This window comes from Coregonus clupeaformis, chromosome 12 (genome assembly GCF_020615455.1).
Source record: "Coregonus clupeaformis isolate EN_2021a chromosome 12, ASM2061545v1, whole genome shotgun sequence".
In the NCBI taxonomy this organism is placed as follows: domain Eukaryota; kingdom Metazoa; phylum Chordata; class Actinopteri; order Salmoniformes; family Salmonidae; genus Coregonus; species Coregonus clupeaformis.
The window spans coordinates 40,714,292-40,733,911 of NC_059203.1; the positions used below are offsets into that span (position 1 = coordinate 40,714,292).

At 42.2% G+C, this 19,620-nt stretch overlaps 1 protein-coding gene across 2 annotated transcripts in view; it reads left to right on the forward strand.

The window, feature by feature from the left end:
- Positions 1–19,620, forward strand: part of LOC121578202 (FYVE, RhoGEF and PH domain-containing protein 5-like) — a 55,781-nt gene that overhangs the window by 22,692 nt on the left and 13,469 nt on the right. For both annotated transcript variants that reach the window (XM_041892398.2, XM_041892399.2), the window contains exons 6-7: positions 10,820–10,971; positions 11,522–11,678. In XM_041892398.2, coding sequence (XP_041748332.2) covers positions 10,820–10,971; positions 11,522–11,678 — 309 coding nt within the window. The remainder of the gene's footprint in view (positions 1–10,819; positions 10,972–11,521; positions 11,679–19,620) is intronic.

Consider the following 19,620-nt stretch of genomic DNA (forward strand, 5'->3'; position numbering starts at 1 on the left):
TGTTTTGGCTCGTGCAAGGCTACTTACTTAGCTTTATTCAGTTATGTCCACTGTAACTTCACCTCTTCAAAAATAGATAGAGTATAAGATAGCAATGGGATTGGTTTTTTGTACAAGTTACCTTAGGCAGGAAATACAGTAAAGCAGAAGTGGACATTCTGAATGAGGGCAGTGAGGAGAACCAACTGTTGATTCCCAGAGGTCAGTGATGCATCAAATCCAGCTGTTGTCATTCCTCTCCATTATTTCTCATTTACTGCCTGTCAGAGTAAGTGTACAGTCCAGATCCCAGCAGGTTTGACTGAAAAATTGACATTTACCAGTTAGGCACCGGAGCTCGACCTTCCCATATAGGATAGATTGAATGCGGTACCCTGAGTAATTCATTTGATCCCATTTTGATCTCAGAAGAATGTTGTATGTAGAGCCCATGCACTTGAAGTAGGGAAACCCCTGACCCAGAATGTTGTGGATGGAACAAAAGCTGAATGAGAGTCTAGCCTTGAGGCCGTCATTGCAAATAAGAATGTGTTCTTAATTGACCTGCTTGGTTAAATAAAGCTAAAATAAAAAATTTTTTTGCTGAATCTGTAAACTGTTTATATTTTGTCATAGAGCTGGTGTGTGTGGTTGCTTGGATAGTTGGAACCTGACAGCTTGAATCAAGGGAACCTCATCATTCATACAGGATACCATTGAGCAAGGGCACAACCTGAATTAGGTAGTGTACACCCATGATTTATGATTGGTTCATTTGAATATAAAAGCTGTAGTCTATGCACTTTGATCCCATTAAACAAGCTGAGTAATGCAAATATTATAGTCCACTCTAATGATCGTACTATATATCATCATTATACTAGGTTTCTTATTTAGAATCTGTAGACTTATCGATAGATATGGCCTTCTTTTTGTTGCTTTGTTACTGAGTCTTTCATGTAAAGCTTATGAACATTCTTATTCATTACCTTTGTACAGTGTGTTCTTTTATGAATGTTTTATGAATTTTCTCAATCCTGCACGTTTGCCATGTTTTTGAATACTGAACGCAGGTTGTTTAACCTTGGGTTTTTTCCTTCTGAATAAGGTTATTATATCAGCTACTTGTCCCTCATACCTACCTTTCAGGCATGACATTTAACAATATTTCATTATTTTGTTGCATAATGCATAAATGCAACACTGGTTTCTTATAATTCTTAAAGCTATAACAGCAGTAGAGAGTCATCTTTAGATTGGTGTGGGATGTTCCAAAGTGGGTTCCCTCTCCAACAGACCTAATTCAGCAATCCATGATTGGAACAGACCAGACAATTCTAGACTGACACTCCTCCCTCTCTCACACACACACACAGCTGGGGGAAAAGACCACCGTCAGTGAGAGTTGGGAGAAAACACACTAGCTATTGTTTCATTGTTTGATAAGGAATAACAAAAAATAACACATTTCCAGACCCTGTCCCCAAATGGGAAGTGAAGTTCTGCTTCTGAGTGTTCTTCTCCAGGACTTTCCCAATAACAGGTTGAACATATGATACTCAGACCTAGCTTTTGATCTATTTATACGTTTGTCTCTCAGGTTTGACTAAGCTTCACTGGCTGTTCAACCAACTGTCTAATGTTGTCATTTGACCTGGTATGCTTTGATTCAATACACTGAGGGTGAATTATACACTAGATGAGAGAAGTAGAGGGTAAAGCTGCTGTACTGTGTAGGGGGGCTTAGTGAGCCGTGTGTAGGACAACAGTGTCTTTCCCAGGGGAGGGAGCTACCAGGACATAAAGTGGCAGCCAGGTCTGCTCCACAGCAGCAGTGATGAATGCTAACTCAGATGGGATCGATAGCACATGATGAACGGGAGGCGCTAAAGCACACAGTGTCACAGTATTATCTCACTGTGGTGTGTATTTCTCTACTTGTTTTGTGTATGCTGTGTTCTAAAACTGAAATTGATGAGGTCCAGACGCTTGTCCTTGTAGACACATAATGGATTTATAGTATAGATGGTATTAGCTACCAGACAGACATACCAGGAGGGACAATTGATATTGTTTAAGCATTTTGACACCTTCAATCAATTAGTGAACTTTCATATGTTTTCCCCAATTCTTGGAATAGATAAATTACCCTTCTCAAGAGCATTCCTTCTTAGAGAAGTGCCATAACTCCACTGAAGTTTTAGCCTGTGTGGTCACACTGACACAACCACATTTTAAAGTAGTTATGTGCAGTACGCGAATTATTCGTTCTTTTTTTGAATTACTTTTTACTGACTCGAGAGTCATGATTAATTTTTCTGAGTGACTTGTTCATTTTAGTCGTTTGTTTTAACTTCTGGCTGGCCACAATGAATTCTACTGCAGGATTAATACGGAATCCTCCGGCTCAGCGGCTCCGGAGACATGCGCCGACCAACAGCTGTCTCATACACTCACCGGCCAGCTTATTAGGTACACCCATCTAGTACCGGGTCGGACCCCCCATTTGCCTCCAGAATAGCCTGAATTATTTGGGGCATTCTACAAGGTGTCGTAAATGTTCCACAGGGATGTTGGTCCATGCTGACGCTATGGCTTCACGCAGTTGCTGTAGATTGGATGGTGGTACATTCATGCTGCGAACAGCCTGTTCCATTTCATCCCAAAGATGCTGTTTTGGGTTGAGATCTGGGGACTGCGCAGGCCACTCAAGTAAACTGAACTTGCTGTAATGTTGTAGGCAATGTTTTTCCACTCCTCAATTGTCCAGTGTTGGTGATCGCGTGCCTACTGGAGCTGCTTCTTCTTGTTTTTAGCTGACAGGAGTGGAACCCGGTGTGTTCGTCTGCTTCAGTAGCCCATCTGTTACAAGGACGATGAGTTGTGCGTTCCCAGATGCCGTTCTGCACACCGCTGTTGTACTTCACCGTTATTTGCCTGTTTGTGGCCTGCCTGTTAGCTTGCATGGTTCTTGCCATTCTCCTTTGACCTCTCTGATCAACGGGCTGTTTTCGCTCACAGAACTGGATGTTTTTTGTTTGTCGCACCATTCTCAGTAAACCCTAGACACCTTTGTGTATGAAAAGCCCAGGAGGGCGGCCGTTTATGAGATACTGGATCCAGCGCGCCTGGCACCGACGATCATGCCACGCTCAAAGTCGCTTAGGTCACTCATTTTGCCCATTCTAACGTTCAATCGAACGGTAACTGAATGCCTCGATGCCTGTCTGCCTGCTTTATATTGCAAGCCACGGCCACGTGACTCACTGTCTGTAGGAGATAACCATTTTCGTGAATGGGGTGGTGTACCTAATAAACTGGCTGGTGAGTATATATGTGAGCAGGAACATAAAGCATTCTGCAGGCAGCATAGAGAAGAGAAATACATGTTTAGAACTGATAATTGATCGCATGGTGCCCCCGCACATTGACTCTGCACCGGTACCCCCATTGTATATAGCCTCCCTACTGTTATTTTATTTTACTGCTGCTCTTTAGTTATTTGCTTAAATTTTTTTTGCTTAACACTTTTTTTATTTGTTTTACTTTGCATTGTTGGTTAATTGCTTGTAAGTAAGCATTTCACTGTAATGTCTACACCTGTTGTATTCGGCGCATGTGGCAAATACAATGTTATTTTATTTTATTTTATTTAATACAAGTAATTGATTATTGAATGTTATGATGGACACAGCTTTGTAGAACCAAAACATACACACATACCCCTTTGTAGAACCAAAACATACACACATACCACTTTATGGTAAATGACATGTGAACGAGAGGCTTGTGGAATCATGACTCTTTTGAGTTTTCAGTTCATCGTTCACCGGTAGGTGGTCCTGTGTGCTCTGGGCATTACTGTCTCAAATTAACGAAATTAGTCGAAAGATTTGTTCTTTTGACAGAACGAGTAAAAAGAGCCGAACCTACCATCACTATTTTAAAGGCCTACTATGGTTATTTAAGTGATAATTCCCTCGAAGCAAGTGTTTAAATGATATCATAAGTAGGACTGGTGGAGTTATGTCGCACATGCAGCTAACAAAAACATATGGAAATGTCTGCTCTACCCAAAATTACAACCAAATAATTGCAGCATTACCGCAAAAATGGAAGAGGAAAGTGGAAGGGGGAAAAAGTAAGGAACTTGTCTGTCGGCCCTGCATTAAAGACCATAATTGGTTAAAGAAAATTGTGATAAATAAAAAAGTATACCAGTTTAATTTAAGGACCAAAGGATTGACAGCCGTCCCATATAGATTGCAAAATAGTTGGGAAGAGATTTTTGATGTACTGATTCCATGACACATGGTTTATGAACTGATACGCAAAACGACGCGGGATTCAAAACTTATAATTTTTCATTTTAAATTATTATACAAAATTCTTGCAACCAATATAATGTTATTTATATGGGGATACAATCTTCCCAGCTCTGCAGATTTTGCTGCGAAGAGAAATAATCATTAGATCATTTGTTTTGGTACTGTCCATTTGTAGCTTGTTTTTGGTCACAGGTCCAGGAATGGCTGAAGAATTGCAATGTTTACCTGGAGCTAACCCTGCAGATAGCACTACTGGGTGATCTGAAAAGTCATAGTCAATCGATCAATAGTATAATAATACTTTTAGCAAAAATGTTTATTTTCAATTTACAATCTATAGAAACAATGAGAATAGAAAGGTTCAGAACTTTTGTGAAACATCACAGTACAGTTGAAAAATATATGGCAAATAGAACTCCAATATGGATGGTGTTAAGAGATAGATGGGAAGGGTTGAATGGAGCTGAAGGTTGGGACTAATAACAAATAATAACTACAAAATACATGTAAAACATACTGTGTCCGTAATACGTATATAGGTTATAGGTTAAGAACTTTTGTGAAAGAGCTCAGTTTGAAAGATATGGAATATAGAAGCAAACCGGACGGACATCATGAAAATGATCGGAGAGGTTGAGGGTAGAGGAAGTTCAGGAGTAAAAACAAACAAAATAGAACTATTGTAAAATTGACTGTGTCCATAAAATGTATATAGTACAGTGGGGAAAAAAAGTATTTAGTTAGCCACCAATTGTGCAAGTTCTCCCACTTAAAAAGATGAGAGAGGCCTGTAATTTTCATCATAGGTACACGTCAACTATGACAGACAAATTGAGAAAAGAAAATCCAGAAAATCACATTGTAGGATTTTTTATGAATTTATTTGCAAATTATGGTGGAAAATAAGTATTTGGTCAATAACAAAAGTTTCTCAATTCTTTGTTATATACCCTTTGTTGGCAATGACACAGGTCAAACGTTTTCTGTAAGTCTTCACAAGGTTTTCACACACTGTTGCTGGTATTTTGGCCCATTCCTCCATGCAGATCTCCTCTAGAGCTGTGATGTTTTGGGGCTGTCGCTGGGCAACACAGACTTTCAACTCCCTCCAAAGATTTTCTATGGGGTTGAGATCTGGAGACTGGCTAGGCCACTCCAGGACCTTGAAATGCTTATTACGAAGCCACTCCTTCGTTGCCCGGGCGGTGTGTTCGCGATCATTGTCATGCTGAAAGACCCAGCCACGTTTCATCTTCAATGCCCTTGCTGATGGAAGGAGGTTTTTTACTCAAAATCTCACGATACATGGCCCCATTCATTCTTTCCTTTACACGGATCAGTCGTCCTGGTCCCTTTGCAGAAAAACAGCCCCAAAGCATGATGTTTCCACCCCCATGCTTCACAGTAGGTATGGTGTTCTTTGGATGCAACTCAGCATTCTTTGTCCTCCAAACACGACGAGTTGAGTTTTTACCAGAAAGTTCTATTTTGGTTTCATCTGACCATATGACATTCTCCCAATCCTCTTCTGGATCATCCAAATGCACTCTAGCAAACTTCAGACGGGCCTGGACATGTACTGGCTTAAGCAGGGGGACACGTCTGGCACTGCAGGATTTGAGTCCCTGGTGGAGTAGTGTGTTACTGATGGTAGGCTTTGTTACTTTGGTCCCAGCTCTCTGCAGGTCATTCACTAGGTTTTTGCTCACCGTTCTTGTGATCATTTTGACCCCACGGGGTGAGATCTTGCGTGGAGCCCCAGATCGAGGGAGATTATCAGTGGTCTTGTATGTCTTCCATTTCCTAATAATTGCTCCCACAGTTGATTTCTTCAAACCAAGCTGCTTACATATTGCAGATTCAGTCTTCCCAGCCTGGTGCAGGTCTACAATTTTGTTTCTGGTGTCCTTTGACAGCTCTTTGGTCTTGGCCATAGTGGAGTTTGGAGTGTGACTGTTTGAGGTTGTGGACAGGTGTCTTTTATACTGATAACAAGTTCAAACAGGTGCCATTAATACAGGTAACGAGTGGAGGACAGAGGAGCCTCTTAAAGAAGAAGTTACAGGTCTGTGAGAGCCAGAAATCTTGCTTGTTTGTAGGTGACCAAATACTTATTTTCCACCATAATTTGCAAATAAATTCATTAAAAATCCTACAATGTGATTTTCTGGAAAAAAAAATCTCAATTTGTCTGTCATAGTTGACGTGTACATATGATGAAAATTACAGGCCTCTCTCATCTTTTTAAGTGGGAGAACTTGCACAATTGGTGGCTGACTAAATACTGTTTTTCCCCACTGTATGTATATGTGTATGTATGTATATATATACAGTACCAGTCAAAAGTTTGAACACACCTTTTCATTCAAGGGTTTTTCTAGATGTTTACTATATTCTACATTGTAGAATAATAGTGAAGACATCCAAACTATGAAATAACACATATGGAATCATGTAGTAACCAAGAAAGTGTTAAACAAATCAAAATATATTTTATATTTAAGATTCTTCTAAGTAGCCACCCTTTGCCTTGATGACAGCTTTGCACACTCTTGGCATTCTCTCAACCAGCTTCATGAGGTAGTCACCTGGAATGCATTTCAATTAACAGGTGTGCCTTGTTAAAAGTTAATTTGTGGGCCAATCAGTTGTGTTGTGACAAGGTAGGGGTGGTATACAGAAGATAGCCCTATTTGGTAAAAGACCAAGTCCATATTATGGCAAGAACAGCTCAAATAAGCAAAGAGAAATGACAGTCCATCATTACTTTAAGACATGAAGGTCAGTCAATCCTGAAAATGTCAAGAACTTTGAACGTTTCTTCAAGTGCAATCGCAAAAACCATCAAGCGCTATGATTTACATTTTACATTTTAGTCATTTAGCAGACGCTCTTATCCAGAGCGACTTATAGTTAGTGAATACATATATTTTTTATACTGGCCCCCCGTGGGAATCGAACCCACAACCCTGGCGTTGCAAACGCCATGCTCTATCAACTGAGCTACATCCCTGCCGGCCATTCCCTCCCCTACCCTGGACGACGCTGGGCCAATTGTGCGCCGCCCATGAGTCTCCCAGTCGCGGCCGGCTGCGACAGAGCCTGGATTCGAACCAGGATCTCTAGTGGCACAGTTTGCACTGCGATGCAGTGCCTTAGACCACTGCGCCACTCAGGAGTACATGATGAAACTGGCTCTCATGAGGACCGCCACAGGAATGGAAGACCCAGAGTTACCTCTGCCGCAGAGGATAAGTTCATTAGAGTTAACTGCACCTCAGATCGCAGCCCAAATAAATGCTTCACAGAGTTCAAGTAACAGACACATCTCAACATCAACTGTTCAGAGGTGACTGTGTGAATCAGGCCTTCATGGTCAAATTTCTGCAAAGAAACCACTACTAAAGGACACCAATAATAAGAAGAGACTTGCTTGGGCCAAGAAACACGAGCAATGGACCGGTGGAAATCTGTCCTTTGGTCTGTTGAGTCCAAATTTGCGATTTTTGGTTCCAACCTCCGTGTTCTTGTGAGACGCGTTGTGGGTGAACGGATGATCCCCGCATGTGTGGTTCCCACCGTGAAGCATGGAGGAGGAGATGTGATGGTGTGGGGGTGCTTTGCTGGTGACACTGTCTGTGATTTATTTAGAATTCAAGGCACACTTAACCAGCATGGCTACCACAGCATTCTGCAGCGATACGCCATCCCATCTGGTTTGCGCTTAGTGGGACTATCATTTGTTTTTCAACAGGACAATGACCCAACACACCTCCAGGCTGTGTAAGGGCTATTTGACCAAGAAGGAGAGTGATGGAGTGCTGCATCAGATAACCTGGCCTCCACAATCATCCGACCTCAACCCAATTGAGATGGCTTGGGATGAGTCGGACCGCAGAGTGAAGGAAAAGCAGCCAACAAGTGTTCAGCATATGTGGGAACTCCTTCAAGACTGCTGGAAAAGCATTCCTCATGAAGCTGGTTGAGAGAATGCAAAGGGTGTGCAAAGCTGTCATCAAGGCAAAGGGTGGCTACTTTGAAGAATCAAAAATATTAAATATATTTTGATTTGTTTAACACTTATTTGGGTACTACATGATTCCATATGTGTTATTTCATAGTTTTGATTTCTTCATTATTATTCTACAATGTAGAAAATTGTAAAAATAAAGAAAAACCATCTGACTGCTTTCTTACAGTTTATAAATTACCTGGTTGGGCTGATGAGTCCCCTGTAGCTCAGTTGGTAGAGCATGGCGCTTGCAACGCCAGGGTTGTGGGTTTGTTTCCCATGGGGGGCCAGTTTGAAAATGTGTGCACTCACTAACTGTAAGTTGCTCTGGATAAGAGCGTCTGCTAAATGACTAAAATTAAAATGTAAATGAGACAGTGGATTGCGCAGTCAGATGGAACAGGAAATAGGCATTTCAACGTCATAGCCTTACTTGTGTAACTTGTGCAATAGACACCGGTTGGAATGTGGTTTTAACCAATCAACATCCAGGATTAGACCCATCCGTTGTATAAGAACATATAGTTCATGTCAGTATGTTGATAAATGGTAGGGTTGTGGTCAACAATGTATCAGTGACCAAGGTCATTATGCAACCCAACAGCTGGTACAGTGCCTTGCAAAAGTATTCATCCCCCTTGGTGTTTTTCCTATTTTGTTGCATTACAACCTGTAATTTGAATGGATTTTTATTTGGATTTCATGTAATGGACATACACAAAATAGTCCAAATTGGTGAAGTGAAATTAAAAAAATAACTTGTTTAAATTTATTTTATTTATTTTATAACGGAAATGTGGTGCGTGCATATGTATTCACCCCCTTTGCTATGAAGCCCCTAAATAAGATCTGGTGCAACCAATTACCTTCAGAAGTCACACAATTAGTTAAATAAAGTCCACCTGTGTGCAATCTAAGTGTCACATGATCTGTCACATGATCTCAGTATATATACACCTTTTCTGAAAGGCCCCAGAGTCTGCAACACCACTAAGCAAGGGGCACCACCAAGCAAGCGGCATCATGAAGACCAAGGAGCTCTCCAAACAGGTCAGGGACAAAGTTGTGGAGAAGTACAGATCAGGGTTGTGTTATAAAACAATATCCAAAACTTTGAACATCCCACGGAGCACCATTAAATCCATTATTAAAAAATGGAAAGAATATGGCACCACAACAAACCTGCCAAGAGAGGGCCGCCCACCAAAACTCACAGACCAGGCAAGGAGGGCATTAATCAGAGAGGCAACAAAGAGACCAAAGATAACCCTGAAGGAGCTGCAAAGCTCCACAGCGGAGATTGGAGTACCTGTCCATAGGACCACTTTAAGCCGTACACTCCACAGAGCTGGGCTTTACAGAAGAGTGGCCAGAAAAAAAGCCATTGCTTAAAGAAAAAAATAAGCAAACACGTTTTCATCAAAAGGCATGTGGGAGACACCCAAACATATGGAAGAAGGTACTCTGGTCAGATGAGACTAAAATTGGCTTTTTGGCCATCAAGGAAAACGCTATGTCTGGCGCAAACCCAACACCTCTCATCACCCCGAGAACACCATCCCCACAGTGAAGCATGGTGGTGGCAGCATCATGCTGTAGGGATGTTTTTCATCAGCAGGGACTGGGAAACTGGTCAAAATTGAAGGAATGATGGATGGCGCTAAATACAGGGAAATTCTTGAGGGAAACCTGTTTCAGTCTTCCAGAGATTTGAGACTGGGACGGAGGTTCACCTTCCAGCAGGACAATGACCCTAAGCATACTGCTAAAGCAACACTCAAGTGGTTTAAGGGGAAACATTTAAATGTCTTGGAATGGCCTAGTCAAAGTCCAGACCTCAATCCAATTGAGAATCTGTGGGATGACTTAAAGATTGCTGTACACCAGCGGACCCATCCAACTTGAAGGAGCTGGAGCAGTTTTGCCTTGAAGTATGGGCAAAAATCCCAGTGGCTAGATATGCCAAGCTTATAGAGACATACCCCAAGAGACTTGCAGCTGTAATTGCTGCAAAAGGTGGCGCTACAAAGTATTGACTTTGGGATGAATAGTTATGCATGCTCAAAAAATTTGTTTTTGTCTTATTTCTTGTTTATTTCACAATAAAAATTATTTTGCATCTTCAAAGTGGTAGGCATGTTGTGTAAATCAAATGATACAAACCCCCCAAAAATCAATTTTAATTCCAGGTTGTAAGGCAACAAAATAAGAAAAATGCCAAGGGGGGTGAATACTTTCGCAAGCCACTGTATGTAACCCAGGTCCAGAACCCCTTTTCCTGAGTGGTTAGACAAGCAGAGACCAGGGAAGAGGAAGACAGACAGAGATGATACTGGGTTAGGGGAACAGGAAGGATGTTAAGATCTAGGAGGATCTGACCCATCCCCCCTGTAACTCTCTCCCTCCTTCACCCTTTCCCCCTTATTCTTTTCCTCCCCTTCACCCTCTTCCCCCTCTCTTCTCTCCCCTTCTCCCTGCGTTCTTCATCCCTCTCCTGCAGGACTTCAGGGCAGCAGTGTCGGAGGCGGTGGGGGAGGATGGGGAACCTGTGGTGGAGGAACAGAGGCTGGGGGAGATACTGGGCATGCTCCCTGAGGTCTACACACTCCACAGCAACATCCTCACTGAGCTGGACTCACGCATCAGACAGTGGTGAGACATTCAGTACATTAAACACAGTGGGCATATTTATATATGCAGATTCAGTGCCTCTTTTTATATCCCTGCTGAAGACACCATTTTATAAAGATGCTTTTAATGTATGATTTCAATGTATGATTTAATTAGCTATTTTTTTTTAAATTTCTCTTTCCTCTTGTCTTTTAAAAATGATTTTATTTTATTATTTTATGATGTGAAGCACTTTGTTACTTGTATTAAAAAGTGCTATAGAAATAAAAGTATTATTATTATTATTATTATTATTATTATTATATGCACTCATAAATAAATCCCCACAGACTTGTAAACTCCATAGAAATGAAAAAGAATAGACAGTTCTGCATTTTAAACGCATCAAGTAGAATGATTGTAAATAGGATCCAACTGTATATTTTTGTATGCTTATTCATTCAGGAGCTCAGGAGGTATCGACAGGTTTCTCTGTCCGTAATTCAATAACTTACCTGTCAACTGTTATTCAATAACATACACTGTCCACCAATCCTCCAAACCTCAACATGATTCTATTCCCCATCACCAGGGAGGAGAGCCAGCGGGTGGTGGATGTGATCCTGTCTCATCGGGAGGAGTTTGCTGGGTTTGCTACCTACATATCTGAGTATGACCGGAGCATGTCCCTACTGGCAGAGAGCTGCAAACTCAACCCTGCCTTTCATGACATTGTCAAGCAGTTTGAGGTAAGAGGCTATACTTAGTCTAAGCTTAGAAACTACTTATAAATGTGGAAGTCCTTTACCTAAAAACCCTATGTGAGTTTAGAGTGTGTTGATTTAAACTAACCTCTGGATATGCATGCTCAGAAGAATCAGTCCTGAGGTCATAGCCACTGTACCTGCCAGTCTGTAACAATGTCTTTATTCAGCCAGGAGTTCCCCGTTCCCTTTATATAGCAGCTTTAGTTTGTCAACCAGACTCCACTGGGAGTCAATGACCTTTCCAAACTCCTTCTATTCTGCTCTGCTCTCCTCTATGGGACTGACCTTTTCAACGTGCTACTCTCATGTTTTATACCTCTCAAAGACCAAACACAAACCTTTTTTGTAGTGTGGATCCTTTTATCTTGGCTGTCCACAGAAAGTAGTATCTGAGAGGATGTCATCCCTGGTTAAGGGGAATTGATGATGTGATCACCATATCCATCATGAAGAATACGTTACACAAACTTGTTTTGCACTACTCCATAGTAAGCAAAGGTCCCTATTGATGGTGATAGGAACCATTATTAACCAAGACAGATGATATAAAACATGCTCCTAGATAAGACCATCTGGATTCAGCCATGGATTTCTTATTTCCTCTCCAGGCCTGACTGGCCTATAGAATTGATTCAGTGCTCATTGCTCATATAGTGGAAGTCTCTCACATGCTCCAGGTCACCTTGCTTACCCTGTTAAGTCCTATTGATTGGTAATGATAGAGTTAGCAGTTTGACTTGGAAAATGATCGATAAATGCAGTATTTTAATATTAGAGTGGCCTTTGTGTTAAGTTTTTCCAATTAATCTACCAATTAGTTTCGGCTCTCATTGCTACTAAGATTGTACCCAAGACCACCCACAAATATGCATAGCACACCGTTTCTTGCATAGTCATGAGTTAGTGGTTCCTAGCCATATTTTGATGCGTAGTGATTGGTAGACAATGATTCTATGCATCTCAATAGTGATTAGGATTGCAACTGGACAAGGAAGGAACTGTCTCAGCTTATGAATATTCAGGAGCAGCTGCCCTCACCAGAGATACTGCGGCTCTACAGGACTATGATAGCACAGGCAATGTAGGTATCGCAGAGAGAAAGAGGGAGGGAGAGAGAGAGAGAGAGCAAGAGAGAGAGCAAGAGAGAGAGAGAGAGAGAGAGAGAGAGAGAGAGAGAGAGAGAGAGAGAGAGAGAGAGAGAGAGAGAGAGAGAGAGAGAGAGAGAGCGAGAGAGAGAGAGAGAGAGAGAGAGAGAGAGAGGAAGGACAAGAGAGACATTTGACTTTTATTTCAACCACTCTATAGATAAAAATTAAACATTATCACTAAATGTATTCAATTCCAGTGTGTAGCTCTAAGTTGAACACTTTGGGGAATGTTATGAATATGAATGTTATTTCTAGTTAAAAGCTTTTAACTAGGAAAAACATCCCCTCGTCCTGGCTTTGTAGTGGTTACATCAGAGACAGTAAGAGGTAATAAAGGTGTGATGTCTGCTGTGTGGTGTGAGAGGACAGCCAGGGGACTCCTTCTGTGTGACCTCCCTGTAATGAGACAGACAGGGCTCTCTGGGACAGCAGTTGGAACTCACGGGTCACAGCCAGAGTCACAGCCACACAGCTGAGAGGTACAGAAGTTTATCCTGCTATGGCAGTTTAGCCAATGATCAGTGCAGAAAGTGTTTTCCATAATGTCAGGTGACCATTTAGATGATTTCGTGACCTTGGTACTATAAGGTTCTATCTGCTCACCGTTCTGAGATATTGAACATCAAAGATCTTAGAACTGTTTTGTAGTGAATTCTTATTTCATAACCCATTAAGTTCCTCACCTTAAAGATACCTAAAAATTCGAAGTCAATTGTAAATCAGTTTTTTTAGGGGTTGCAATCGCAGCTAGAACCTTATAGTTCTGAAATGTCAATCTGGGTTTACTAATAAGGTTCTATCTGGCACAGAATGTTACAATTATTTCAATTTCAATGGAAAAGTACAGGCATTTAATTATTAAATAAAGAGAATACCTTTCCTTCTTTCTAATCACATCATCAAATCTATTAATTCATGTTCATCACACATTTGTTGAAGTGATAGTTCACTAAAATGACAAATACACTATATCCTATGGAGAACTAGCAACATTACTAAAGCTTAGCTCTGGATGACTAAACTTATATTTTTGTCTGGTCTCTGACATCCAAAGTCAGTAAACGACTTACTAGTTATCAATAAAATGTGGTACGTTTGTAATTGTAATGAAATACCACTTCTATGGAGGTTTTCTTATTGATATAGAATAAGACAAAAACAGTAATGCCTCTAAACATGTTATTTTTTACCCCTTTTCATGATACCCAATTGGTAGTTACAGCCTTGTCCCATCGCTGCAACTCCCGTGCAGACTCGGGAGAGGTGAAGTTCGAGAGCCATGCGTCCTCTGAAACATGACCCCGCCAAGCCGCACTGCTTCCTTAACCCGGAAGCCAGCCAAACCAATGTGTCGGAGGAAACACTGTACAGCTGGCGATTGAAGCCAGCATGCATGCGCCTGCCCGCCACAAGGAGTCGCTATAGCACGATGGGACAAGGACATCCCAGCCGGCCAAACCCTCCCCTAACCCGGACGATGCTGGGCCAATTGTGCGCCGCCTCATTGGTCTCCCGGTCCCGGCCGGCTGTGACACAGCCCAGGATCGAACCCAGATCTGTAGTGACGCCTCTAGCACTGATCAGTGCTTTAGACCACTGCACCACTCGGGAGGCCCTTAAACATGTTTTAAGGCACCTGTATTTATTTATTTTTACCATACGTTATGGCCATTCTTCTGAAAAAGTGGTGAAACAAATTAACGTAATTGCAAAAGAGGACCAGAACCGATATGAATAATCAAGGAGATGAGAAATGAATCGTTTTGAGAGAATTAGTATTTTTCAAGTCCTAGATCTCAGAACTATTTTGTGATGTCTTTCTCTTTCATGACTCAGTAAGTACAATACCTTACATACACATTTTATTTTATTGACCACCCAGCATTGTGTTATTGGACTGCAGATAAACCTTATAGCACCAAGTTCAAAAGTTTTTGCGCAGATAGAATTTTCTAATTTTCTTTTTTTTTCATCGTGAAATGTACTTTTTCAAAAACCTGACATATCTCACATGTAAAGGACCACCTAAAGAGCAACTCTATGTGAATAACTAATTGCAGATATAACCTTATAGTACCAAGGTCTCGTACATTTTCGTATACTTTATATCTCTTCGTTAATGGTTAGATTTTTGTTCATTTTGTAAACTTAAAGGAGTTTGTCCTTAATCTTTTCCCTCTGCTCTCTTTCTCTCTCTCTCTCTCTCTCTCTCTCTCTCTCTCTCTCTCTCTCTCTCTCTCTCTCTCTCTCTCTCTCTCTCTCTCTCTCTCTCTCTCTCTCTCTCTCTCTCTCTCTCTTTCTGTCTGTGAGGTAAGTGGAGGGTTAAGCTCTTTAAGCGTTGGTCCAGCAGTGTTGTATTGTGGGGTGTAATTTCATTGTGGATGTGGTGATGACAGTGATGAAGTAGCTATGCACTGTGATCAGATCACCATAGGACCTTAAAGGATAAAAGCCCCTCTTCAGCCAATTTGTTGTTTACTGTGCTGCTATATAGAGCGGCCAATGTGTGTGTGTGTGTGTGTGTGTGTGTGTGTGTGTGTGTGTGTGTGTTTGAATGCTTGTGTGTGCCTGTGTGTGCCTGTGTGTGCCTGTGCGTGTGCCTGTGATGTTGATGTGATATTGAATGCTTGTGTTGGTGTTTGTGCCTAGGTGTTTGTGTTCCCTTGAGAAGGAAACACAGCAGGAGGAGAGTGTGTGTGTGTGTGAGATGCAGCAGGTGCACAGAGAGAGATAAAGACAGTGTGATAAATCCCAGTATAGGCAGCTGAGTAATGAGGCAGACACAAGCTAATTGGAGATGCAGCCTCCTTTACAACTGCCCAATTAGATCAGCTGTGTGTGCAGCTAGCGAATCAGCTCGCCTTGTGTGTGTGTGTGTGTGTGTGTGTGTGTGTGTGTGTGTGTGTGTGTGTGTGTGTGTGTGTGTGTGTGTGTGTGTGTGTGTGTGTGTGTGTGTGTGTGTGTGTGTGTGTGTGTGTGTGTGTGTGTGTGTGTGTGTGTATGCTGGCATGTGCAGGCACTGGATCACAATTTACATGAACAAGCGACACTTGAGGAGCTGGTGTTCTGTCAGGGAGAGGTTTTAATGATGGGATGTTTTTATTGAAAAGGGAGGGGAAAACTGAAGGGTAATCCAAAGCAAGAGAGAGGAAACCACACAGAGCTAATGTAAGGTGCCTTTAGAGAGACCCTTATGGAAAAACCACATGAATTTCACATGTGATTACATGTGATTTTATGTGAAGTTAATGTGATAACATGTGACATCATATAAAGCAACATGTGATAACATGAAACTACACGTGATAACATTTGAGCACATGTGAAAGCATGAGTTGCCTGTCTTACAGAACACAGAGGGTGTTCTTTAACGGAAGCCTCTCCAACATAATCCAGGTAGAATCAGGAATTCCCCAGGGCAGCTGTCTAGGCCCCTTACTTTTTTCAATCTTTACTAATGACATGCCACTGGCCTTGAGTAAAGCCAGTGTGGCTCTGTATGTGGATGACTCAACAGTATGCACGTCAGCTACTACAGCGAGTGAAATCACTGCAACACTTAACAAAGAGCTGCAATTAGTTTCAGAATGGGTGGCAAGGAAAAAATTTGTCCTAAGTATTTCAAAAACTAAGAGCATGTATTTGGGACAAATCATTCACTAAACCCTAAACCTCAACTGAGTGTTGTAATAAATTATGTGGAAATTGAGCAAATTGAGGTGACTAAACTGCTTGGAGTAACCCTGGATTGTAAACTGTCATGGTCAAAACATGTTGATACAACAGTAGCGAAGACGGGGAGAGGTCTGTCTGTAATAAAGCGCAGCTCTGCCTTTTTAACAACACTATTAACAAGGCAGGTCCTACAGGCTCTATTTTTGTCGCACCTGGACTACTGTTCAGTCGTGTGGTCAAGTGCCACAAAGACGGACCTCTGAAAATTACAATTGGCTCAGAACAGGGCAGCACGGCTGGCCCTTAAATGTACACAGAGAGCTAACATGAATAATATGCATGTAAGTCTCTCATGGCTTAAAGTGGAGGAGAGATTGACTTCATCATTACTAGTTTTTGTAAGAAGTGTTGACGTAATGAATGCACCGAGGTTTCTGTTTAAACTACTAGCACACATCTCGGGCACCCATGTATACCCCCACAAGACATGCTACCAAATGTCTCTTCACAATACCCAAGTCAAGAACAGACTATGGGAGGCGCACAGTACTACAGTGGGGGAAAAAAGTATTTAGTCAGCCACCAATTGTGCAAGTTCTCGCACTTAAAAAGATGAGAGAGGCCTGTAATTTTCATCATAGGTACATGTCAACTATGACAGACAAATTGAGAAATAAAATTCCAGAAAATCACATTGTAGGATTTTTAATGAATTTATTTGCAAATTATGGTGGAAAATAAGTATTTGGTCACCTACAAACAAGCAAGATTTCTGGCTCTCACAGACCTGTAACTTCTTCTTTAAGAGGCTCCTCTGTCCTCCACTCGTTACCTGTATTAATGGCACCTGTTTGAACTTGTTATCAGTATAAAAGACACCTGTCCACAACCTCAAACAGTCACACTCCAAACTCCACTATGGCCAAGACCAAAGAGCTGTCAAAGGACACCAGAAACAAAATTGTAGACCTGCACCAGGCTGGGAAGACTGAATCTGCAATATGTAAGCAGCTTGGTTTGAAGAAATCAACTGTGGGAGCAATTATTAGGAAATGGAAGACATACAAGACCACTGATAATCTCCCTCGATCTGGGGCTCCACGTAAGATCTCACCCCGTGGGGTCAAAATGATCACAAGAACGGTGAGCAAAAATCCCAGAACCACACAGGGGGGACCTAGTGAATGACCTGCAGAGAGCTGGGACCAAAGTAACAAAGCCTACCATCAGTAACACACTACGCCGCCAGGGACTCAAATCCTGCAGTGCCAGACGTGTCCCCCTGCTTAAGCCAGTACATGTCCAGGCCCGTCTGAAGTTTGCTAGAGTGCATTTGGATGATCCAGAAGAGGATTGGGAGAATGTCATATGGTCAGATGAAACCAAAATAGAACTTTTTGGTAAAAACTCAACTCGTCGTGTTTGGAGGACAAAGAATGCTGAGTTGCATCCAAAGAACACCATACCTACTGTGAAGCATGGGGGTGGAAACATCATGCTTTGGGGCTGTTTTTCTGCAGAGGGACCAGGACGACTGATCCGTGTAAAGGAAAGAATGAATGGGGCCATGTATCGTGAGATTTTGAGTGAAAACCTCCTTCCATCAGCAAGGGCATTGAAGATGAAACGTGGCTGGGTCTTTCAGCATGACAATGATCCCAAACACACCGCCCGGGCAACGAAGGAGTGGCTTCGTAAGAAGCATTTCAAGGTCCTGGAGTGGCCTAGCCAGTCTCCAGATCTCAACCCCATAGAAAATCTTTGGAGGGAGTTGAAAGTCCGTGTTGCCCAGCGACAGCCCCAAAACATCACTGCTCTAGAGGAGATCTGCATGGAGGAATGGGCCAAAATACCAGCAACAGTGTGTGAAAACCTTATGAAGACTTACAGAAAACGTTTGACCTGTGTCATTGCCAACAAAGGGTATATAACAAAGTATTGAGCAACTTTTGCTATTGACCAAATACTTATTTTCCACCATAATTTGCAAATAAATTCATAAAAAATCCTACAATGTGATTTTCTGGAAAAAAATGTATCATTTTGTCTGTCATAGTTGACGTGTACCTATGATGAAAATTACAGGTCTCTCTCATCTTTTTAAGTGGGAGAACTTGCACAATTGGTTGCTGACTAAATACTTTTTCCCCCCACTGTATATAGAGCTATGGCTACATGGAACTCATTTCCACACCAGGTAACTGATGCAAGCAGTAGAATCAAATTTTAAAAAATGAATAAAAATACACCTTATGGAACAGCGGGGACTGTGAAGAGACACGTGCAGGCACAGACACACATACACATGATAAGACACGCACTCTACACACGTACACATGGATGTTGTATTGTAAATATGTGATAGTGTAGTAGTGGCCTGAGGGAACACACTAAATGTATTGGGTAAATTGTTATGAAATGTAATGCCATGTAATATTTTAAACTGTATATAACTGCCTTAATGTTGCTGGACCCTAGGAAGAGTAGCTGCTGCAAAATTATTATCTCATGTGAAATAAATGTGACAACATGGGGTTGCAAAATTGCAACATATGTCAAGGCGTCAGTGTAATGCGGTAGGCGAAGTCAGGCGCAGGACACAGAGCTAATCAAAAGGTGTACTTTACTCGTAGGTAAAAGAATGAACAACAACCTCCACGCAGGGAGGGAATAGGGGCAGCCTCGGCTGAATCCATGACAGTACCCCCCCCTTGACGCGCGGCTCCAACCGTGCGCCGACCCCGGCCTCGGGGACGGCCAGGAGGACGCGGAGCAGGGCGGGTCGGATGACTCTGGTGGAAATCCCTCTAAATGGAGGGATCGAGGATGTCTCTCCTAGGGACCCAGCACCGTTCCTCCGGACCGTACCCCTCCCACTCCACGAGATACTGCAGGCCCCCCACCCGACGCCTCGAATCCAAGATGGAACGGACCGAGTACGCCGGAGCCCCCTCGATGTCCAGTGGGGGCGGAGGAACCTCCCGTACCTCAGACTCCTGGAGTGGACCAGCTGACCACTCCCCCTGCTGGTCCTGGCAATAGGACCTCAGAAACCTACCCACATCCTGGTTAACTCTTTCCACCTGCCCATTACTCTCGGG